At 32.9% G+C, this 25772-nt stretch overlaps 1 protein-coding gene across 3 annotated transcripts in view; it reads right to left on the reverse strand.

Moving 5' to 3' along the window:
• The window catches only part of LRP1B (LDL receptor related protein 1B), a 2473587-nt gene that overhangs the window by 149249 nt on the left and 2298566 nt on the right, over positions 1–25772 (reverse strand). For all 3 annotated transcript variants that reach the window (XM_074301983.1, XM_074301982.1, XM_074301981.1), the window contains one exon: positions 24487–24728. In XM_074301983.1, coding sequence (XP_074158084.1) covers positions 24487–24728 — 242 coding nt within the window. The remainder of the gene's footprint in view (positions 1–24486; positions 24729–25772) is intronic.

The raw sequence follows: 25772 nt of genomic DNA on the forward strand, positions 1-25772 counted from the left end.
GAACTATTGGAGAAAATGCAGCTACAGAAATAATGACCAGACATCTGGCTAAGGAAAATGCCAATGAGATTTGCAAAAGAATTATATGGGGATTAGACAAAGATGCTCCTTTAGAGGAGATCATAAGACAATGTGTTACAGTAGGAACAAATGCTTTTTACACCCAGACTATGATGAACATGGAAAGACAGGGTCCCTCCTGGCAAGGGACTTCTAGAGAAATTCGTTGATGTTTCCAATGTGGAAAAATTGGACATCTAAGAACTCTGTGTAGTTATGGAGATAAAGTGAAAAGACAGGATGGGAGAACAAGACCCAATACCCCATGTCCAAAATGCAACAGAGGACTCCATTGGACATCAGAGTGTAGAATAATTCAGGGAAACAGGATGAGGGGCCCAGGTCCAGGGCCCCAGGCCAAAAAGACTTGGGGCATGATGGCAGTTGAGGTTACACCCAAAGAGCCTTTAGAAGGTCAGGACTCTGATGTGATCTATCAGCCAAAAAGCAATCACATGGAAGAAAGGGATTACCTGATCAGTTAGTCAAAAGACAATCAGATTGCAAAAATGGATTACACATGGGGAGAATACAGGCCTTTTAAACCAACAGGTCAGTGTCCAGTGCAAACAACTTCAATGTAATTGCCAGATGATGAGAAGAGATTTAGAAAGTAGTAAATAGAAGGAAATTAGATAGGTTTGCTTGTATTTCTTCAGATGGAGAAGGAATCAGATGGGTGCCAACGAGTTGTATTCGCCTTGTCCATCGGAGAGAGACAGAAAAAGAGAAAGACCTCAAAACAAAGGAGAAAAATCTAAGAAACATCTGACACTGAAAGAGCATGGCTAATAAGAAGACTGTTAAAGAACTTTAAAACCAGCAGGAATCTTTTGATTTCCTAACACAAGATGAGACTAATGGACAATGGACTTAAGGACATTTATAAATTCTCATTTTATGATTATTTTATCATGTTATTTGTTACATACTTCTAGCATGTATTATGTTACTATGTTACTATGTGTTTATGTAATCTATGTAATTATGTGTAATGCCTCCCATATTGATGGATTTATATTTCAAGGTCATGACCACCCTATGTTCTAAATCAAAAGAAAAGGGGAAATGTTAGGTTCTTACTAAGTGCTAATGAGATGAGATGATAGGTTCTTACTAAGTGCTAAGTTGGTACTTAACAATTCTCTAGTTCCAGCCTTTAAGGGGAGTTTTACCCCTTTGAACTTCTGGGGAGAGCTTAATGTTTAAAAGGAGCAAGTTCATTGGTTGAAGTAATTTTCCCACAAGGCCTTGCATTATCCCACACCCATTCTCTGGGAGGATAAAAGAGGGCGGCACTCTGGAGGAGGATGAGTCTCTACTGTAGGTCAGAGTTGGCGGCTCTCTACAGGAAGAAGAATCTGGCCGAGAGATTGAGTTGAGACAGCAGATATCCCAGAGAGCGATTGGCAATTTATGGAGACAACAGAACTTTACAGTTTTAATAATAGTCCACACTAGTAACAAGTATATTATTACATAAGATAGTTAATTTTGTAGTTTTGTTGGTTTTATACTTTTTAAAAATATCCAGCACCTATTAAACCTCTTCTTGAAGAAAATATTTGTGAAAAAAATATCCAGCACCTATTGAACCTCTTCTTGAAGAAAATATTTGTGAAATATGAAGATGAGGCTTTTAAGTATTTTCAAACTTATGACTTTTTGTCTTTTGAATATCAATAAAATGGTTACTTGATTAGGTGATCCTGATCTTAACATCAAGTTATGCATAAAGCAGTGGAACATTCTTCAGAGGGGTGTGCTGTTATATTATAAAAGCCTCTGGGCAGCATTTACATGGAAGACAGGTCCCTTATCCTTATGGGAATGCTCCCTTAGTGGGATGGTTCAGAGGCTCCTATTTAAGAATGACATTGTAAATTCAGCTCTTCTGCCTCTAAACATACTTCTCTTTCCACTACAACTTTTGATTCTTTTCATAAGAGTTTTGTCTTCCCTGACACATTCCTTTAAAAGATATTTCACTTACAAATCATGCTTTAATTCCTTATTATGGCTCAATGACTGGGGTGTGAGGTGGGAATTATATTGTAATTCTACAACATAAAATTGTAATACTATTTCATTTTAGCAATTAGTGTGGTACTTTTAAAAGGATGTTAACATCAGTCTCATTATTGGTACTTTTTTCTTCATGTTATAAAATTTGCTCATTGTGTTACTTTTTAAAAAATTCACTTTTCCTTCGGTTTTGAAGTTTTCCAGTTCATTTATCTACTTGTGGAAGAAATTTATTCTGAAGCTTTCTTTTTTGGATATTTGTTCTTTTGATAATAATTTCCTGGTAGTTTCTATTGTTTTCTCTTTCTACTTTTTGGTTTCTTTCTCTATTGCTTTATTGTCAAGGTCAGACATTCTTATGCTCCTAAATTTGAGAGTGTGAAGGTGTGATTCACATTTCTGGCCAGAGTAAAAACCATGCAACCAGAATTGACCTTAGCTCAAGTTTCAAGTTGCCATTCTCTCATATGTAGATCATCATCATTATACTCTAACCTTTTCTGCCTTTACTATGCCTTATACTACATTCTCCAACTCATTACTTTCCATTTATTCATGTGGTTGAAAAAAGTGTCAGTCACATAATTGTAAGATAAACTGAATCATTTGAGGAACCAGGAAGGGAACTTCTAGTTGAGCTCATATTTCATATGATAATAAATTAGATGATATTGCATATAATAATTGGACCTGATACATAGAATGTGTTTTGGATGGGAATGCTGAACAGGAGTCCCTAATATTTTAGTTGCCTGATGTTTTTGAGATTTTTCCTTACTCAGTGTTTGTGCTTTTTTTGTTTTATATATTCATATTTATTTACATCTGGCAGATAATTCATTTTTCTTTGGTTTTTAAGATTAGAAAGAGTTACAGAAAAAAAATATTCTGACATTTCAGCATCATGTTCTTTGTATTAAGCAAGTAGAGTCCTCAGATAGCAGGTATAATTTGTCACTAGTCTTGTACTCAAAGTGCTTCCAATGTTTTTTGAAAACTGCCAGGACTTTTTCTTTTCTCGTATATCTTTTGAGAATATATGCTCGCTTCCATAGCATAATGAATTATTAGATTACATGTGAAATGTATATTAAATATGCTTTTTAAAAATACTTACAAACATGTATAGAAACCTTCTATGAACTATACAAATCTAATGTATACCTTAATTTTTTTTTTAAATCTTCACAATTTATAGCAGGCTATAAAATGTCCCTAGTAAACTCTCTGTTGACTATAACTGGGGGAATATGGAGGGTTTGGGTTAATATAGCATCATGCATGACTTAGCAGTTTTCAAAGAATTAAGAGAATAAAACATAATTAGTACTAAAACTATATTGAATCTACCTACTATGTTTGTTAAATGCAAACATCTCACTACTTTAGAAGAAGATAAAAGGGCTTAGGGAATGATTTTCTACACTCTAGCTTGTTAGACTAAATGAAGTGTTTCTAATTTCTATACACGAAGGAAGAAATAATCTGTTAAAGTTGACAGCAAAAAGATCCTGAAAGGCCAGAGAAGAATCAACGCCAACTCAGCTGTTTAGCTAATAGAGAAAATGATGAGAGAAAGGAAAGGGGAAAAAAATCAGTGTCTTCTGAAGAACTGGCAATGTATCATAGGCTCTAAAAAAAAGGTGTTTTTTTTTTTTTTCCTTTTTCCCCCTTTTTCACCCTGTTGAGAAAGAATGTTCACCTTTTGATTTCAGTGTTTCTGTAATTAGCATCATACATGACCCACTTTTAAAACTCTGGGGTTAAATTTGACTTTCCTCTCTCATATCTAATCAGCTACCAAACTGAATCAATTCCTTCTTGGCAATAGCTGTCAGCTTTCTATATACTATACTCTGTTATCATTTTTGCAATTAATTTCAGGTCTATTATGGTAAACAGGACAGATGCCTACATCCAATGTCTCTTATTTATAACCTATTTCACATAATTCATCTTCCTTACACATAGTTCACACAATTATATATTTCTCCTCACATCAAAAAATTTTAATAGAGCTATGTCATCTACCATGTTAAGTTCAATTCCTTTGTCTAATATTCAAGGACTATCATATTTTTGTACTACTTTTATTTTTTTGGGATGTCTCATATTATTGCCTTCTTGGCAACTCTGTATTTCAGTTAGACTGGGTTACTCTATTTTTCCTAAGTATGCAGTGCCCTTTCCCATGTGAATATTTTTTTTATACAGTTTTGTTTTGTTTTGCTTTTTATCTTTCTTTTTTTTAAACATCTAGACATCCTCCCCACCTTCATCAATTGCTAAAATTCTAACTTAGTCTTTCAAGTTCAACTCAAATCTCACCTCTTCTTTGATGCCTTCCCTAATCTCCTAATTGTTATCCTTCCTTCTCAGACCTTACAAGTCAAGCACTTTACTTTTCAACTTTCTGATGAACTTAATTTGTTATAGTTACCTTGATTTATGCTTAATCTTCCTAGACAAAGAAAGTAGAGATCACATTTTATCAATATATCTCCCTCTAATATAATGTTTTAATCACATTAATATTTGTAGGATTTTGTAAAATGAATTATGAATGAATCAGTGGAGTTCAATAGTTCCCTATTGTATGTAGAATAATTTCTCTGTTTAACTAGTCCAACCCATATTTTCAGCCTCATTAGATTACATTTCCCTTTTTATACCCTATGAAGGAGCAAAACCAACTTTAACTATGGTCCTAACACATAACATTCCATCTCCTGTTTCCATAATTTTCCGTTTACATTCTTAAAAGCCTCTCTTTACCTTCTCTTCAGAGTCACTTTTCTTTCTTTACAACACAACTTAAGCACATCTGCATAAAGCCTTTCCTGAATACCCTGACTGTTGACTGCCTCTCTGGCTAGGTTGCATGAATTCACATTATATTTATTTATAAAAGTAGGGTAGATAAATGAACACAATGGAAAAAGTATCAGCTTTGGAGTCAGGAGAAGCTGATTTCAAATATGGCCTCAAACATTTACTAGCTATGTAAACTTAGACAAGCCACTTTGTTTACCTCAGTTTCTATATACATAAAATGAGCTGGAAAAGGAAAGGCAAACTAATTTAATATCTTTGTAAAGAAAGCCCTAAATGGGATCAAGGGGAGTTGGCCATGATGAAAACTACTCAACAACAACATATTTACATATACATATATATATGTGTATAAACATATATGTATATTATCTCCACAATTAGAATAGAATGAGCTCTCCTTGCTAGTAAGTATTGTTTCATTCTTTATTCTTGTATCTTCAGCATCTAGCATAATGTTTAAAATATAAGAGATGACTAGAAATACTTGTTGATGGATTAATAGAAAGAATGGAGATTCTTAAATCTATAGGAACTAGAAGGTGCAAACAAACAAAACTGAAGGTGCTTCCAAGGAGAAGTGTTGGTGCATGGCTTCATGCAAAGGGACATATATTTATACCTGACATAGCCAATTATAATACATATTGTTTTTATTGTAAATGTTTTTGAAAGCTGATAAAAAATCTAATAAATCCCATTACTCAATTCTGCTCACTCATGTGTGAGTTAGGGGATACATCTTTTAAAGTCTATTTAAACAATATGGAAACTAAAGGTATCAAATTAAATGGTATGTGACCATGCACAGGTAGCAGTGTTTTGTTCTTTTTTTTTCCACTGAAGATTGGAATTTTAAAAGATAAAAATATGACATGAAAGATAAAACCTATTACAAACACACATATGTATGTATATATACATACATACACATATATACAGACATATATATGCACACACACATATATATGTGTATATATATATATATATATATATATATATATATATATATATATATATATATATATATATATATACACATATATATATGACATGGGTAGCTAGAATTTAGATAGGTTAAGGTTTGCAAAGCTTAAAGTTTGCAAAACAGAATATCATTTACAAATGTTATTTCATTTAACCCTCACTAAAGGAGATAAATTTCATTATCTCCATTTTATTGATGAAGAAAGAGAGGGAGACAGAGATTGCCACTTGCTCAGGATTATATAGATAATAAATACCAGAGGCTAAAATATGAACTCAGATCTTCCTGATAAGTCCAGAAATTCTATCCACTATGTCATTTTGCTGCTTCTAAACAAGTAAATAAGTTGGCTGATCCTAGTTCATGTAAAAGAATATTATTTATTTGCTTTAAAATTGGCTTAAGATAGAACAACAGATAGAGCAAAATGAGCTTGGAATCAGAAATTCATCTTCATAAATTCAAATCTTTCCTCAGACACTTTGGACAAATCACTAAATGCCTCAATTTCCTCATCTTAAAATGAGCTGGAAAAGAAAATAACAAATCACTCTAGTGTCTTTGTCAGGAAAGCTCCAAAGGGATCACAGAGTCAGATAGAACTGAAACTAATATGATAAACAATAAATAAAAGTACATTTTATGGAAACTAAGAAGAATATGTTTGATCAGAAATGTTTTGATTTCAGTGAATGATTTTAAACTGAAAATGAAAAAATTAGAGAAAAAGAGGCCCAGACAAAACTGTCAAACTACATAGTACAGATAAAACATGTATGACATAAAAGAGAATAAGGTGAAGAATACACTAATAAAACAATGTAAGAAAAGAATAAATTTGAGAATAATCTTAAAACTTAAATATTAACTCACATCAGCATAAACACATAACAAACAAACCAAGTATTTTAATATTTAAAGATAAATATGACTTAAGTATCACCAAAACTTGGGATAGAGGTTTTATGAATAAAAAGCAAATAGAGGATTTAACTTATTCAAAAGAAATAGATCTGAGAGAAGGGTTATAGCACATAAAATTGTATATCAAGTAGATATTTAATTACTTGCATGGAAAACAAAGAATGAAAGCCTCTGACTTTATCAATCAGTTGAAACACTTGTCTTTCTTCAATGTTATAAATGATTGCTTAAGTGACAAATTTGATAGCCTTTTCTCAAATTTCACCTTCCTTGACAGCTCTGCATTTGATGCACTGTTGATCTCTTTATTTCCTCCTTTATATTCTCTCTTCTCTGGATTTTCCTGAGATCTAGCTCTTCATTCTCCCCCTATCTCTCTTCTTTTTCATTTTTTTTTTTTACTGGAGATCATCAACTATATCTATCATACTTTCTAACTGTGTCTATACCATGTATCTTTTTCCTAGACTTCCAATCCCTATAGTTTCTTGATAATTTTATTAGCTCCATGTGTTCAATTATTATCTCTAAATAGATGATTCCCAGATCCTCAAATATAGTCCAAAGCACCAGTTCCACATCACTAACTTTCATTGCATACCCCAATTTGGATATTCATACAAGTATTTCAAAAACTTTTAAAGCAGAACTCTACCTTTTCCCCAAAGCCCATTTCTCTTTGTAATTTCTTTATTTTGGTCAAGATCATTGTTATCCTTTAGGCCACATAAATTTGCAACCTCGATTATATTTCACTCCTCATCTTACATACCTAATCAGTAGCCAAATCTTGTTGGTTGTGGCTACAAAAAGGTGTATCACATCCATAGGCTTCTTTCCACTCATATGATCACCATTCTATTATAATGTTGTCATCATCTCTTGAATGAACTATTGCAATAACCTCGAAATCTGTTTCATTGCCTCAATGGTTCTTCCCATTCCTACTCAACCTCCACATGACAGCCGAACTCACTCTGCTCAACACACTCCAATAGATCTCTACTGTCTCTAAGATAAAATGTAAGTTACTATGTTCATTTTAAGCCCTTATTTTCCAGGCTTATCATACATTTTTCCCGTACTACACTCTAATCTAGACCACCTGACTTACTTGTTCTTGTGATGTACCTATGGGTCTGTCTGCCTCAAATCTCTCTCCCCTCCAATCTATTTTCCATTCAGCTACTAAAATGTTTTCCCTAAACTGCAAGTCTAACTTTATCATTCCCCTTACTCAGAAAACTCTAGTGGTTCCCCATTGCCTCCAGGATTTTAAATAAGAAGCTCTACTTGACATACAAACCCCATTATAATCTCACACCATCCCATCTTCTCAAGATTCTTATTCCTTCCACATAGTCTTTGATCAATGACAGTGGCCCTCTTGCAACCCCATTAATAAGCTCATCCATCTCTTGGCTTTGGACATTTTCTCTGGCTGTTTTCCATGGCTGGAATGCTTTCTCCTTAATTTCATCTATTGACTTCTCTTTAATTCCCAAGTAAAATCTCATTTTTACAGATAGCCTTTCCCAATTCTTCTATTCCCTTCCCTCTATCAATTGCTTCCTCTTTATCCTGCATATAGCTTGCTTTGTTTGTATGTTGCTTCTCTTCTAAGGTTATAAATTTCATAAGGACAGGGACTTTCTTTTGATTCTTTTTGTATCCCTAGTGCCCTGACACAACAAATGTGTATTTATTGATGGGTGGCATTCATCTTCAGTCTCTCTGTCTTTGATTTGTCCACCCTCTATGGGTGTGATAAACTTTTTGCTCATCTCTGCCTTTAACAATCTTTGGTTTTCTTCAAAAACTCAGATCAAATACCACCACTTCTTGGAGACCTTCCTTTATCCCTCCAAATAGTAAAGTTTTCCATAAATTACATTCTGTTTATTTTGTATATACTTGTATATTTTATCTTTCTCCTTTATATGTAGACTCCTTGAGGACAGGAGTTTAATTGTGTTGTATCCCTTAAGTCTAACATAGTGCTAAACATATTATAGTTACTTAATAAATGATTGTAGATTAATTGAATGAAGACATAAAAGGTATATTAATTACATAAAACTGGAGTAGAAACTGAATATATTAGTTGACAAGATCATTACTATCCAAAAAGATCTCAATACCTTCTAATAGTAGGCCTGACAGAATAAGAGATAATGCTTTTAATTTATATGCTATCATTAGGTTAAAAAATAAAATTTATAAGTGCAGTGTAAGTGTAACTTAGTGTAAGTGAAATTTTTGAATAAAATTGGAATATTGTTTTTAATTTTGGCACATAAGTAAATTGTAATGTACATGGCTGAGAATAGACAAGAATAGATAGATGACTCAAAAAATGTGCCATGTGAGACACAATCAAAGGAATAGAATGTTTAGCCTTTGTAAGTAGAGATTTATAAATAATACCTTCTTTCAGACATTCGATGGGCTCTAATTCAATGAATTTCTGATATTTGAAGGCATATTTTGGCATAATAAAGGTAAGAATATTCTAACAATTACAGTCCTAAAAATGGAATGAGATGGTTTGCCAGATAATCAGTTTTCTAAGACTAGACACATTTTTACTGGGGTCTTTAACTCAACTAGCTTACCTTTAAGTTATCTTCTACCTCTAATATTTGATCAAACTAATCTTTGGAGATCCAGACAATTCAAAATCATTCTTACAAGTTCATCAATACTTGTTTATTATGTGTTTACCCTGAGCCAGGCACTGTGCTAAATGCTGAGGCAAGAGAGAGGCAAAAACTCTCCTTACACTCAAGGAGATCACAGTCCAATGGGGGGATACATGAAAAAAGCCGTAAACAAACATGATTTTATGTAGAGACACATACATGCACATATGTATGTGTATATGCATTCATCTATACATTTATGTATAAGTTTTCTTCCTATCAATATATCATATACATGTATATATGTATGTATATATGCATTCATCTATATATTTATGTATAAAGTTTTTTTTCCTATCAAGGAGAAAAAGTAAAGGTTTCCTATAGAGAGGTAGAACTTGAACTAGAAGTTGGAGGGAATCAGAGAATAGCCAGGGGGCAGAGATGAAGACAGAGAGAATTCTAAGAACTGGATACAGCCAGTAAAGTGTTCAGAGACCAGAGATGGGATGTCTTGTTCAAAGGCACAGCACAATTATCACTATATATTTTAGATAGGCCAAAGCAGCATTAAATGGAAAGGTTTCGTTGATAGAATATTGGGTAAAACAGCTTTTGCTAATTGAGGTTTTCTTCTAACTCTGAAGGTGAGGCACTAGAGACTACCTTTCCTTTTCACAACTCTTTCCTCATGGCTGCTATTTTTTTTCACTTTCAGACCTGCCACCTCACCTATTTGAGAGATGAAACCTTAGTAGTAACTATATAATATAGAAATGTTTCCTAGCAGAAGGAGAATTCAGACACTAACATAATAAAATGATAGGTAAGAAAGATCATAATATAATTATAAAGAAGGGTAGTCAAGGTAGAAAATAATCATATCTGTGATTCTGGCCAAATTGCTTCATCTCCCTAGTTTAATGTTCCTAAAAGTAACAATAGGAATAACATTTAAGATTTATATAGTATTTTAAAGTTTACAAAGTGCTTCACAAATATCTCTTTTGATCCTCACAGCATCTTGGAGAGTTAGGTGCTATTAACTCCACTTTAAAGATGAGAAAACAGAGCCAGAAAGAGGTTAACTGATTTGCCCAGAGTTACAGTGAGTGAGTAGGTTAAAATATGCTTTGTAAGCCATAAATCACTCTTTGTAAATAAAAACTAATTTTTTGTTCCTTTAAAAATGGAAATGCATACTACCAATTTCATTTCCTTCATTATCATTATCTCTACTGAATTTCCTTCACTTCATTCATCATAAGATTTGCTCTAATTTTTATAGACCATGGACTATCCAAATAGATTGTAAAACACTTAATGTCAAACTCTAACAACCTTATGAAAGAGATATGTTCTCTAAAAATACATAAAATGATACTGAAGGCTGGTAAAATGTCTTTAGACTTTACTAATGTCACAAAATTGTGATCAACAAATCAAATATTGACGTAACTCCATCTTTCCATTTATGTAAAATTTTTTTGAGAATCAGTGACATGATCATTGACAGAATTGTTGATGAAGGGATTAGTGAGGAAGTCATATTCCCAGGTATATAACCTCTCAATCATCACAAAATTGCATGAAATAATGAATAACTCACATATGCCACTATAATTCTTTGTTGATAATGAAAAGACATTTGATTTGGTAGAGCAAAAATATCACTATGTCTTCTGGCAAGGTATGGTTTATGTTATCAATTGAAATAATGTATATTTAAATATATGGCAACAGGGCTTGTTTGATGAGTCTCATTAATAGCAGATGGGGCATAAAACTTGAAAACATAGATTTGCCAAATGTTATTGCCACCAACATGGAGATTCACACAAGTTCTAAATTGAAGAGGGTTCAATTTAGTGAGTTCTTCCAAGATGCTCCTGCCTCTAGGATTAATTACATTATATTTGTAGCATCAAGCCTCAGGACAATAGAGATTTTTGGTTGAGAGATGTAACCACTTAAAAATATTTTACCTAAACATCCATAAAGATACAACCAAGTGAATGAATATGTTGTACAGATTATGACAAGCAGCTAAATCTGAAGCTGGCAAACTATAGTCCATAGGCCAAATTCAGTGCATTGGTTTGTGTGTGTGTGTGTGTGTGTGTGTGTGTGTGTGTGTGTATGTGTGTGTGTGTGTGTGTGTGTGTGTGTGTGTGTGTGTGTGTGTGTGTGTGTGTGTGTAGAGCCTGCAAGCTAAGAATAGTTTTACATTTTTTGTGAAAAAATCATTCATAAATCACAAACCATATTGTATTTGACCTGTGGGCCATAGTTTGCCAATCCTTCAATTAAATGAGCAAATTATAGACTTCATCTATCAGTAAATATATTTTAGGCAAAACAAATTAATGATGTTACATGTAATGATTAAGTAGGAAGAGAGCAGGCTGCAGTTCCTTTAGCAAATTGTAAAGCTTCATTAAAGACACCAAATTTCTTTCAGGTAAAAGGGCCACTTTTTAGCTAGCAGAATTCTATTGGTGTTCTGTACCAGAAACTCATATACAATAAATGAATTCAGTACATATAACTAAATAAAGCAATGCAGATTATAAGATTTCCTCAGTTCAACTAGTCTTGGCAATTTTCTTTTCTCATTTCTTTTATGTTGGACCAGTCTAATTGAGAGGGTCAGGGGCTTCTTACACTCGGGTTAACCTATTCAAGTCTTTCAGGACAAGAAGCATAACTAAAAAATTACTGTTATTGTGGAGGTAAAAAAAAATCTGAGAGTTTTAATTTTCAGTTTAGTAACTGCCATTCAATGTATGACAATGAAGCAAAAAAAAAAAAAAAAATTCCAAAGCAAACGTTATACATTGGAATTCAGTGTCCAGAAAAAGGGAAGCAACACTCCTGTTGCACTTTGTCTATATCTGACCCCAAATGGAATATTGTGTTCAGTTCTGAGCCCCGTGTTTTAGGAATTATATTTGCAAACTGGGGTCCATCTACAGCATCACAATAGTCTGGGGGTTACACCAAATAAGAATCAACTGAATAGATTGGGAATATTTAACCTGGACCAAAGAAGGTTTGTAGTAGAAATAGAGAAATGGGATGAATAATAACAGATTTGAATTGAATATATATGTATATATACACACATACATATATTTCTATGTATATGTGTATGTATGTATTTAAGTTCATGGATACTTTGTTAATCACCTCTGAATAGCAGGATTTTATTTTGTTTCATAATCATTATCTAAAGGCCTGGGAGTGTTTTAAGATCTGGAGAAGCTAATTGTTTTCTAGATGAAGTATCTTTTTCAACTCTAAAATGTCACAGATCCAAATGCTATAGAAAAGGATGACAGAAGAATTGTCAAACTACTTAAACTATTTTTGGTATAATTCTCGAAACAAAAGAAACATTACATCCAATTTTTTTTTCGAAAAATGTTTTAGTCTGAAAAAAGTATTTGCTATCCTAGAGGGCTTAAACCTAATTCTAGTTGAATCTACAAGCATTACTAGAAGTCCTGCTGTCAGATTAACCCTGCCAACAGGGTTTGCATTATCCTTCTAAACTAAAATACTTTTCTAGATCTCTCAGAATTTGATACAAGACTTTGACACAGCTACCCTGCTGTTTTTATTTGAATTTATGGTATAGGAGTATAGATGAAACATATCTGTTTACAAAACACCTTTACACATTGTGTTTTTAGATTCAATTTAATAATAAAGAGTAAGTAAATCTTGTATGATAGTGAAATCAGAATTATTTAATCCACATTATAAGACTGGGTAGTTAGGTTCTTGAGTAGAATAGTGAAATCCTATTACACAGTTTTTATTATTTTTTTAAAAGTGTGTTTGTTTTTATTTTGAAAACAAATACGTCAGAAATTAAATACTTTAGTGAATTGGCATCTTCAAAGCTTCCAAAGAGGCCTTGAATTAATTATGATAGTGTCTCTCAAAAGACTTTGAAATTCTTCTTTTTAAAATTTTGTGATAACTGTAAATTTTCATTGTTTGAGGGTGCATTTAATTTTCTTAACTATTATTGAAATTAAATCTAGTGAATAATATGGCTGATGACATTAGGTATCATCAATTTGGGTCACAAAGAGTTTCATAGAAGGTGTCCAGTGAGGCAGAACATAATTATAGTGAAGAAGCCACTGGGTTTACTCACTTTGCATCATATAGAAACTTTGAAATAGCATTGTCTTCACTAGGGGTTTTCACACAATGATTTTTGTAGGCTATGAGAATGGAGCAGGTCCAAAATATACACTCAGATGTTGCTCTGTTGCTTCCAGGTCACACTGAAAACATAACTTTTTGTCACTGATTTGTATTTTCCTCAAAAATGCTGACTTTATCCAGATTCAAAGGTCAGCTCAAATGCCAAGTATCCACTGTTGCAATTCATTCACTCAAAATGCATGGCACAGTTGTTTGTAAAAACTTCCTTCTTGTTCAAGTTTACTTTCAGCATGAATCTATGGGTTTATATATTTAACTCCTTGGCCACTCTTCTTATTCTTTTTAAATAAAAAAAAAAACAAAACTTATTTTTAAGTTGTTTGTAAAAGGTTAGCTAATTTCTATACTGTTGTGAAGATTTTTGCTACCTCCTTTAACTCTTAGGAGTTAATTTGAATAAAACTTCCTCTTGACATTTCATTATTATAAACTTTTTTGAAAATAAGAAGCATTTTCCTAATATATTTTTACAACTCCTACACAAAATTTGATACTAATTCTTTGATCTAAATATGAGTTATTTAAGGTTATCATCACACACACACACACATACACACACACACACACACACACACACACACACACACACACACACACACACACAAAAAAAAAAACTCACCATAACTATTAGCTTAGAAATAATGAATTGGCCTTGAAGAGGAAACTGCTAAAAATTGAAACAGGAAAACTACTCTGTTGAACTCCATTGCATTATGGAGTAGCTAGCTTTACAATTAAAACTCTTCATTCCTCTGCCCTGAACATTTTCTCTGGCTGTCCCTCTTGCCTGGAATGCTTTCTTCCTTAATTCTACTTATTATTTTGCCTGGATTCCTATAAATCCTAACAAAAATATCATTCTTAAAGGAAGCTTTTCCCAACCCTTGTCAATTCTAGTACCATCCTTTCTTTTTGTATGTATTTCTCTTTTTCTCCCTTATATAGCTTTTGTGAGTTCCCTCCGGCAAAGACTATCTTTTGCTTCTTTTTGTGCTCTCAGTGCTTAGAACAGTTCCTTGGCACATGGTAGGCACTTAATAAATGCTGATTGATTGTCTGACTGACCTTCATATGTTTGAAGCATTGTCAATGTGAAAGAAAGATTAGACTTGTTCTTTCTGGACCTGCAGGGCAGAACTCCAAGCTGAGACTAGAGGATGCAAAGAGGCAAATAGAAACTTGATACAAAGAAAAACTTCCTAACAAAAAGCAGAATCAGCTTTCTTGGAAGGTAGTGAATTCCCTCTCAATGGAGATCCTCAAGAAGCACTGTATGACTACTTGTCAGATAGAATGTAGTAGCGATTCTTTTTCAGGTGATCTTTCTTCTCTATTCTATGGGCTCCCAACTGAGTCTTCTTATATTATAGACATAGGTCATATATTCAACACGTACATCTGTTCTAGTACATTTTCATGGTAGAACTTTTAAAAAAAAATTAGAGCAATTGAGTTAGATTTAAAAAAACTTAGATTATTTTTAGTCTAGAAGATAAGTTAAAATGTGGCAATATTTGAAAAAAAAAGATTTTACTTTTTGCTCCTTTATATAATCATACTTATCACAATTTTTGTTTTACATAAAACACTAAATAATTTTTAATGATCCCTGAATATCTTTGGAAACATCACCAATAACAGTATTTTGCTAAAAATACCTTATTAAAATGAGCCCATTTACAATTGGACATTAGAACTTTGCATTCAGCTTGCCATAAAATTTTTTGATATGCCAGTCTTTAAGGATAAATGTCACTAATAAAAGTATGATTTATCTGAACAGAATTACCTAGGAAAATAATAGGATCCCTTGTTTAATTTCATGCTTTGGGGATGGAAGGCCCTACCTATTAAAGATGGAGGCTTATTACCTCAAAGCTTTGAAGTTTTTGCACATGAAAACTTGAATTTCAATTAAAGACTCAACAAATCTTCAAATATTTTAAATTTCAGTAACTCAGGAAAACAATTAACCCACATAAGTTTTTGTTAGCTTAGTAGAAGAATATATGTGAACTTAAAAAAAATCTGGTGATAGGTATTATTGTGTAATATTTGGATAAAATTATATGTACTCTAGCCATGGAACAAATTGAATCCTGTATTGCACACACGCTGAATAAGGTTTTTAAATGTTCCTTTTTAAAACATCTCAAAATGTTATACTGGGGGGAAAGAGTTACAGCAATTTCTTAGTCACAAGAATAGCATAAATGCTAAAGCAAATAGAGACCAGATGACAACAGAACCTTAATAAAAGGAATACAAAACAATGCCAGAGCGGAGGTATGAAAAAATAATTCCAAGAGATCAGTATTTTTCTCACAGCCAGAGTCATAGCATGGGGAAGAGAGAGATGGGAATTTAAGGTTTATTATTTTAGAAGTGAGGAAAAGTACACTTTAACATCATATTTCAATTGGATGTTTTATAAGGTAATTAAAAAGCCAAAGTGAAAAAAAGTGTCCATACTTGCATACTGGCAAACATTTAACCAGTTGAGACCGTAACTTCATCACATTACAAAATAAACAATGAGTTATTCACCCAGAAGTTTTGTTTACCAAAAACAATATTTCCTTAAATTATAAGTCTGTGAACCACTTAGAGGTTACTGTAAGAATGAGTATGGGCTATTATAAAATTCAAGCCAAAGACATCATACTACCTCCAATACAGTGGATTTTCTACTTCAACTTTCAATCTGCACTAAGAGCACAAATTTGTCAATGCAATAATGGCTTCCTACTCTGGCAAAGACCCCACAAAATTCTTGTTTGCATAGCACATAGAAGTGGCAGAGAGAAGATAGTCTATAGAACTAATACTAATCTACATGATAAATAAAAACAAATAAAACAATCTACTGATTCAACTGACCAATTTTGGAATCCAGTGCTCTATTAGAATGTATGTTCCTTGAAAGCAAAACATATTTTCTACCTTTCTTTGGATCCCCAGAATTTAATACAGTGTCTGGTACATAATAAATATATTGCATAAATGATTGGCTGGCTTATATAGCAATAGAAAGCCAATATACTTTATTCACTGTCTCCCTACTTTTCTTACATTAAGTTATATGATGTGTTTTCAACTTAACTTTGAAGCAACTTGGATGACAAGGAAGTAATGAAACTCATGGTTTAGCTACATCATTACAAGCATCTGCTTCAAAATCTGAAAGGTTAAAGTATGCCTAAAACTTGTTGTATGTCTAAACTTCCTCCCTCCCTTTCTTCTTCCCTCTCTCCTCCCCTTTTCCTTCCTTCCTTCCTTCCTTCCTTCCTTCCTTCCTTCCTTCCTTCCTTCCTTCCTTCCTTCCTTCCTTCCCCCTCCCTCTTTCCCTCCCTCCCTCCCTCCCTCCCTCCCTCCCTCCTTCCCTCCTCTGTAAGGGGATGAAACTCTTGAGTCAATGCACTGATGTCAGACAATCGAGCACTTGAGGCTAATTACTAATTGTACAATACTCTATAAGAATATGCTTGGAAAATGGCCCTTCCCACTATCCTGTGCTGGCCCAATCGTTTGGTGTATACAGAGAATTGTGTGAGGGACTAGGAGGTGCAGTGAGACTAGCCAGGGTCACTCCTGACTCTGGTTGCTTCTCAGGTATCCAGGGTGCTAATGTGGTCACCACACTTCTCTCCTTCTCTCCTTCCTTCATTCCTTCCTTCCTTCCTTCCTTTCTGTCCTTGGGGGGTGAGGCAATTGAAGTTAATTTGCCCAGGGTCACACATCTAGTAAATGTCAAGTGTCTGAGTCCACATTTAAACTCAAGTCCTCCTGACTCTATGGCCAATGCTATGGAGCTCTACCCAAGTGCCTAAACACTCAGTGATCATTAGTTAATTTCCACTTATTTCCACTACATCTCTTTTGGTGGCATTAGGGTAATTAGAGCCCCTAAAGAATGAGACCCACTTTTACTTAACTATAAACCTATCAGAAAACAAAGCATAACACTCACACTCTCTCTCTCTCTCTCTCTCTCTCTCTCTCTCTCTCTCTCTCTCTCTCTCTCTCTCTCTCTCTCTCTCTCTCTCTCTCTCTCAACTTCACTTTTAATCTGATGGGAGAAGCTGACACTACTACTGCCACTGATCTAAGACATGGACTTTGATGGCTCCTATTGAAGAATGTATTATCTCATTACCAGTTCCTAAAAGAGTGGAAATTATGGCATCACATTCACCTGTTTTATAATAACAGTAACTACCTCATTGGGCTGTTGTAAAAATCAGATGAAATAATATTTGTAAAGTGCTTATTTAGCACAGTGCCTGACATATAGCAGGTGCTAGATACATGCTTATTCCCATGTTCTAATAAGGTAGCATTATAATATTTTAAATTTAAATGTATTAATAAAATAACTTAAGTTTAGATCTTTTTTCCCCCCCTGAGGCTGGAGTTAAGTGACTTGCCCAGGGTCACACAGCTAGGAAGTGTTAAGTGTCTGAGACCACATTTGAACTTGGGTCCTCCTGAATTCAGGGCTGGTGCTCTGTCCACTGCATCACCTAGCTGCCCCCGATCTTTTTCTTTCTTTCTTTCTTTCTTTTTTAAGTTTAGATCTTTAAGGTTTACAAAGCACTTTAGCTTTTATCCTATTTGAGATGCTGGTTCATAGACATCATGGGAATCATAGTTCTAGAACTAGAAAGGCCTTCTTCTAGTCCAATTATGTAATTCTACAGATGAGGTCCAGGCCTCCTTCCCTACTTTTTTACTCCAATAACACAATGTCAATAAATATTGGTGTGGTGATGCCCATTTGAATAGCTCACAAAGGTAGAGAATGTCAGAGGCAAGATCCGAACCCAGACTTTCTGATTGTAGACTTGTGAGTGGCTCTTCAATAAAATTTTGTTTCTGTAGTCATTCACAGAACTATTATGGAGCTTTCTAAACTTGAACTCATCTTTCCCATTCAAAATCTGCTCTTCTACCAACATCTCTGTTTTGTTGATACTTCTTGAAACTCTGGATTCACCTTGTCCCGTTGCCCTTAATTTTGACATGTAATTTGGGGCTAAAAACTATCTCTTGTACTTCAGAATCCACTTGCATTTGTCCTCTAATTTCCAACTTCCTCAGGAAAATCTCTATCCTCTCAATTATTTGTGCCTAGACTCCAATTAGCTTTTAATGTATCTATCTACAACTAAGCTTCCAACCCATTATTCACATAATTTTTTATACAGCCTTCCTATCTATCACTCTGACCCTATCACTTTTTTTTTTTTTTTTTTTTACTCAAAAAATTTCAATACTCCCTCTTTCCCCTCACCTAAAACAAAAAAGCACTAAAGTGATTACTATGTAAAGTAGAAGTTCCTGTTCTTTGAATTTATGGTCACAAAATATGCTCAAATATTTTCTATTCATGTTTTATTCATTCTCCTTCACATACTTGATATTTTAGTCAGATTGCCCTATTGACCATAGCCATTCTCATCCTACACTTATTGTCTCTATGCTTTTAGCTCCAGCTGCCCTCCTTACTTAAAATAGACCCACTTTCTCTATCCCCTTTCAAGTTTTTCAGAGCTCAATGTAGGTGTTAATTCTTTCTGGTAGCCTTCCTCAATCCTCTTAGCTTAAAGTGATCTTTCCTTTTTCAAATTTTACACTTGATAGACCTTTCTATTTTGCATTAACATATCCCTCTTTCACATATCTTCTCTATTCCCATTAAATTATAAGCTCCCTTAGGGAACTTACTGACATTGTCTTATTTTTCCTTGTTACTCTAGTGACTATCACAAAATGTTACATATAAATCTACATTGAGCTGAATTAAATTGAACTAGAAGGATCGTGTGATAAAAAGAAAGTACATTTTCTGTGGAGTCAGAGAACCTAAGGTTAAATCCTATCTCTAATCTATTAGTTATATGATCTTGGGGAAGTGATATTACTTATCTGGGCCTCAATATGCTAATACAATATAGTCAATTGATAAGCATTTATTAGTACCAATTACTTCCGGGTTACTTGATCAATTCTAATCATTCACCTTATGATGCAATGCCAATTCAATCGGTCCATAAGTCTTTACCATGTAAATGTTTGTTTTTACTGAAAGTTATTCTCACAATGGTTCAGGAAGCTTTCTAATGCCAACTATTTGGAATCTAATTTAAGGAAATCATGATGAAAAGATATTTTGAATAATTCAGAAAAATAATTAGCTGTATAATCCAGGACAATTTATTTATCCTATCTTGGATTCACTTTTCTTATCTGGAAAATGATGATAAGAATAGGATCTACCTTAGCAGAATAGAATGAGATAAAATCTGCATAGAATTTTTCAGATCATAAAGTACTATGCAAATGCTATTATTATTATTAATTATCAATATCTAAATGACCGCAATATGCGCTTGATCTTATCTAAGAATTTCAGATTATGAGACTTTTAAGGAAATCTTTAAAAAAATGATAACCAGGGCACAGGTAATTAATGTAATTTAAAATTATTGTTTGTAGTTATAATAATAACTAATTATTATTATATGAAAAATATATGAAAAGGATGATAATAATTAATTATAATGACCACCATATATATTTATCTTTCACTTTATGGTTTAGTAAAAACTTTATGTGATCTCATTTGCTTTTCACAACAATGTTATAAGGTAAGCTAGGGAAGTATAAATATAATTTGTGAGATATGAGAGACACTGTCATAGCACTGCCCAGCATAGCATGCCTGTATCAAATAAGGTACTGTGCTCTATGAAGCAAAACAGAATTGCAGTAGCTCAAAAGAAATGTGAGACGTGCAAATTTAAAGACATCTCAACTCCAAATGTGTCTATGGAATATTTGTGCCCTGCTTGTAGTAGAGGCTTCTGTGATCTTATTTGTCTGATTAGCCACTATCGGGCACAGTGTATCTTGACATCAATATAGTGGTCATTTTGATCCTCTTCCAGAACAAAGGACAACAACCAAATACTCTCATGTAACACAGGAGAAAACTGAAGCACATAGAGCTGAAGTGATTTCCGAAGCTACAGAGGTAGTAAAAGAGTAGACTTGGAAATTAGACCGGTATTCTCTGACTCCACATCAAATATTCCTTTTAACATTGTAAAGAAAATGAAATGCAGAGTCATATAGTTGTGTTGCTACTATAAACAAACAAATTATATATATATGTGAATATATATACACGTGTGTGTGTGTGTGTATACATCCAAAGAATTGTTCTAAGAACAAATGTGATCTAGAAATGGGCATAAAAAACTTGACCTGGAGTTCAAGTCACCATTCCAAGCAATTATGAGTTATAATTTTCTTAAACATTTTTTTTCTTACCTTTATAGAATGAAATTTAAAATGCTTTAACCAACCCCATAAATCTGCTTTGGAAAAAGCACTTTCTAAATCCTAAAATGTCATATAAATGTGAAAAATGTAAATATACACACACATGCGTATGTGTGTATGTGGATCTGTATAAGTAGACATGTATACATATGTATGTATGTGGATCTATATAAACAGACATGCATATATATATATATATATATATATATATATATATATATATATATATATATATATATATATATGTAAAATAGAAGATGGTGAGGATCATTTTTGTTTTTAAAGATCAAGTACTTCAGGTAAGTCATTTGTTTGTCTCAGGAATATTTAGCGTTATAATGGTAAAAATCTCATCTGTATTTTCAAAGTGATTTGCATTTTCCATGCACTGACCTACTTTAGAGAATTTACCATCCTGCTCTTTGCTTTATACTACTTCATACTAGAAATGATAAATTGCCAGAAAGTATCTACAAATGTTGCATAATGTTATCATGTTCTGTTCTGACTGCTAAAATTCAAATTCAGAAATCTCATTATGTTTTACATATAGATTGAATCATGTCGGTCTTTTAAGTTTTTAACTTGTTTAATTTTGTTTAAGAAAAAAATCCATCCATTTTGTATAGCCCAAAGGGGTAGAAATTCGTAAGTACTTCTAACTATAAATAATCCTTGGTTTTCATTTGAAATTTAGATTTGTAATCACAATTAGTATTCCTATTTAAAAAAAAAATTCCCACAAGTAAAATATTATTCTCATACTTACAATAAAGTGAACTTCACTAAAATATATTGAAATTAAAATTTGATTTCACATATTTTTTTTCTTTTGAAATATTAAACAATAAGTTCCTTTAGCATTGTAGAATTAAAGATATCATATTTAGTGGCTATGGATATACTACCTACATATCTTATTCGTGCACTAACAAATATTTTTTCATCAATTGAAGCACAAAGTATCCATTACGAGGTTCCACATTGATTTATATGATTCATAGCCATATGAATCAGGGCTTAGGTCAATAATCAGACTCAGCCTAGGGAAACATATTAAGTTTGTTTTGTTTTAGTTTTTTTCTCTCTGGAGTAGGTCCTGAGTTGTTATCATTCAGGTCAATAATACATTGTTTGACAATGATAACTGTGAGAAACTATTAGCCTGAATCCGTCATATTTTCTAGCTGTCTCTTAAATGCCAGCTGATGGTCTTATCAAGTACCAAAGAAAAAGAAATGACCAAGCAAAAATCTAACATCACTACAGGGAAAGTCAATCAAAATGCATACTCTCCTTATAGAAGGCAGAACATGAGCATCACCTTTATAAATAAAATGATGGAATATAACATTCATCAAAGTCTGAATGAAAGGAAAAAAGAGTAATATGCTTTTGCATTTAACAATAATTGGCCTCTTGCTATATTTCAATCCTGACTTTAGTTTATTTTTATGAAATATATAATGAAATATGGATAGCTAAAGGAGAGACCAAAAGATTCAAGGAACCAAGCCCAGATTATAGAAATAATCTAATAGAAAGGCCATGATCTTTAAGTATATGAATGGCTGTTTACAAAGGATACTGATCATAAATTATCAGTATCTTCATAAGGCTGGATTGGAAGGACTGAAGTTTTTTTTTGTTTTTTTTTTTTTTGTTGTTGTTGTTGTTTTTGTTTTTTGTTCATTATTCATTTGAAGAATAATGAAGATTAGGAGATACATTTGAATCCAATTAATTCAAGAATTAAATGTCAATGGAATATGATATTGTTATAAATAACAGAGATAAAACAAATTAGGATGTCTCTTAGAGGACTTCTGAACTAAAAAATGGGCAGTCAATTAAATCTAGAAATATCTACTTGCCTGAAAATAATGGCATAGATGAGAGATGGAAAATATGATGTTCTTGGGCCCCATTGGGGCCACAACATTCTCAAGAAGGCCTAAACCAGATTAAAATGAGTCTGGAGGCAGGAAGACTCATTTTTGTTAGTTTAAATAGAATCTCAGAAATTTCATAATTGTGTGAATCTGGGCAAGTCATTTAACTCTGTTTGCCTCTGTTCATCATCTGTAAAATAGCTGGAGAAAGAAATGGAGAACTACTCCAATATCTCTGCCAAGAAAACCCCAAAAGTAATAACAAAGAATCAGATACAACTGAAAAAGAGATTGCATAATGTGTATGATTTTAGAATTAGAACTAGATAGTGCATCCGAAGTCCTTTAGTCCCACTTCCTCATTTTTCAATTAAGGAAAATAAGCCTTCAGGAGGTTCATAGATTTCCCCAATCTTACACAAGTAATAAGCTTCAGAGGTGGGTTCAAACCCCACCAGGTCCTCTGACCCCAGAGTCAATGATATTTGCACCATACCTCATAATTTCCCTACTTAAAATAATACCCTTTGTTCCCACTTAACAAAATTAAGAGCTTTGATGATTGTAGTCTATTGATTTTTGATAATTTAAAGGAAAATATACATACATACATACATACATATACATATACATGTATACACACATATATAAACATGTTCAGATTTGTATGGGCCTATCCCAAGTTCTATTTATCATTTTGGCAATACTCATTGAAAAATGCATTGGTCACTGTTCATAGACAACATAATGCCCGAAGATAGAAAGACATCAGGGATGCTTATCTAACACAGAGTTTGAATTATATCCTGCTGAGATAGAACTTGACTTTTTGGTAGTATGGGAGTGGGCTAGGCCCCATAAAAATAAGTATTAATCTGTCATTTTCTTCTTGGGTTACTCCATAACATACAATACAGAATCACTTGACATGCCCTACAACAAGGAAGGATGTAGTCCGTGTTCATAAATCTAAACAAATGTCATAGTTTTTCTTGAAAGAAATAACCACAATAATAAACATGCCTATCACTTGTCAAGAGAATATAGTCTGATGCTCTAAGAAACACTTCTTGGGCCTTTGTTGAATCACAGACATCAAAGGTAACAGAAACTATTTTGGCTTGAATTTTTCTTGTTGCTTATAAGAAAATATTTTTGATGATCTTCTAATAGAATGTTTACTAATCAAAAAAATGCATTAACAAACAAAAACAATAAATTTTGAATTTCATGACATGCTCAAAAATCCTCATTTCATTTCTTAGAATTCAGAAATTAAAATGTGCCTATCAAAAACACAAATACATAAAACTATGCAAATTGGAATGTTCTTCAGACAGTTCATAGTTAGGTGACCAGGGAAATATTTCTTTAAAAAAAATCACTTTGGGAGTCTGTTAATTATTCATTGAATATTCTCTGGGAATCAACTCAATGTGTTACAAACTCTTAGGCGATGATTTGTTGTTGCTTTTTTCCCCCATTTTCTTTTAAATGAGTAGGCAGCTTTAAAGTTTCAAAGCTATTTACTTACAATCAAACCACTGGTAGTTTGTCTTCTTTCTCTGCCATGGACCCTTTTGTAGAAAATTCCTCCTGGATTAAACTGAGTACTCCAAATAATCATATCCCTTTGATAATACACATCCATCCCTGTTATCCTTGAATTATGTTCAATATGAGAAATTTGTTGATGATCGCCACTGTAGTTGAATGGATATATAAAACCCAGGATATCAGTGTCATTAGAAATGTAGAGAACTTGATCTTCAGAGCCTGGAGATTATTATAACGAAATACAAAAATAAAGTAAATTTCAACTAATGTAAAAGCAAACATTTTATTTTTCAATTATGCGGTATTATTTTCATGCTTATACAGCATCTTCAAGTCATCAAGTAATCAAGTCATTTTACTCTGATCCTTTAGCATTTCTGATTTAAGAACTCTAATGTCAACCTAGACATTTCAATTCCTTATTGACAAATTTTTCAACATAGATGCAAATGGAGCCTTTGTGGAAAGTACATCCAACTATTAGACCCCAGGGTGGTATAGAGTGTATTTAAATAGACTTATTTTAATGTTCCTATGTAACACAATTATTGAATCTCAATTTTCATTCAATCACAGTTAGTACTCATGACAGTAGATTCAGACATTTGTGGTAAGAAATAAGAAGCCCCATTCTCCCCTAACCAAAACTACTTTAGGAATCTGAGTAGGCCACACCCACATAAAAATACTTTGAACTCTTTCTTAAATGAAATTTTATTGTACGGAACTCTTGATCAATCGATATTCCTGCATACTAAAAGTCAAGCATAATTTATCAGCATAAAGGTGACTTTGAGGTATTAAATCATCTTGGATGAAAGAAATATAAAAGAAGTTAAAAATTCAGCACAAAGGCAGTGGGGCATTTCCTTTGCACTACTGACATATAGCAACATCTAAATGCTTCAAGATACTTCAAAGAATTTTTATACTCTCATTTATAGGTTATGGTCTGGATTGGTTGAAGACATTCTCACCCAAGAAATTTAACTGTTTTTTGGTAATTGGTTTTAGTGATATTATTGTATTCACTGTATTGTATTATGGTATTTAATTGTGCATAAATGTAAGTAGAGTCATTCTTTATTAAGAAGCTTAGTTAACTATAACAACCTATTCCCAAAAGATGTCATATAAATAGGGATAGGAGTAGGTAATAGGCTGTGATTTTATTATTAATCATGGTATTTTTGTGAATGTTACAAATTGTGATAAACATCCATATCTGTTTTAAACACTTTAATTCTATACTTGATATTTAAT

This window comes from Sminthopsis crassicaudata, chromosome 3, assembly GCF_048593235.1.
Source record: "Sminthopsis crassicaudata isolate SCR6 chromosome 3, ASM4859323v1, whole genome shotgun sequence".
Lineage (NCBI taxonomy): Eukaryota > Metazoa > Chordata > Mammalia > Dasyuromorphia > Dasyuridae > Sminthopsis > Sminthopsis crassicaudata.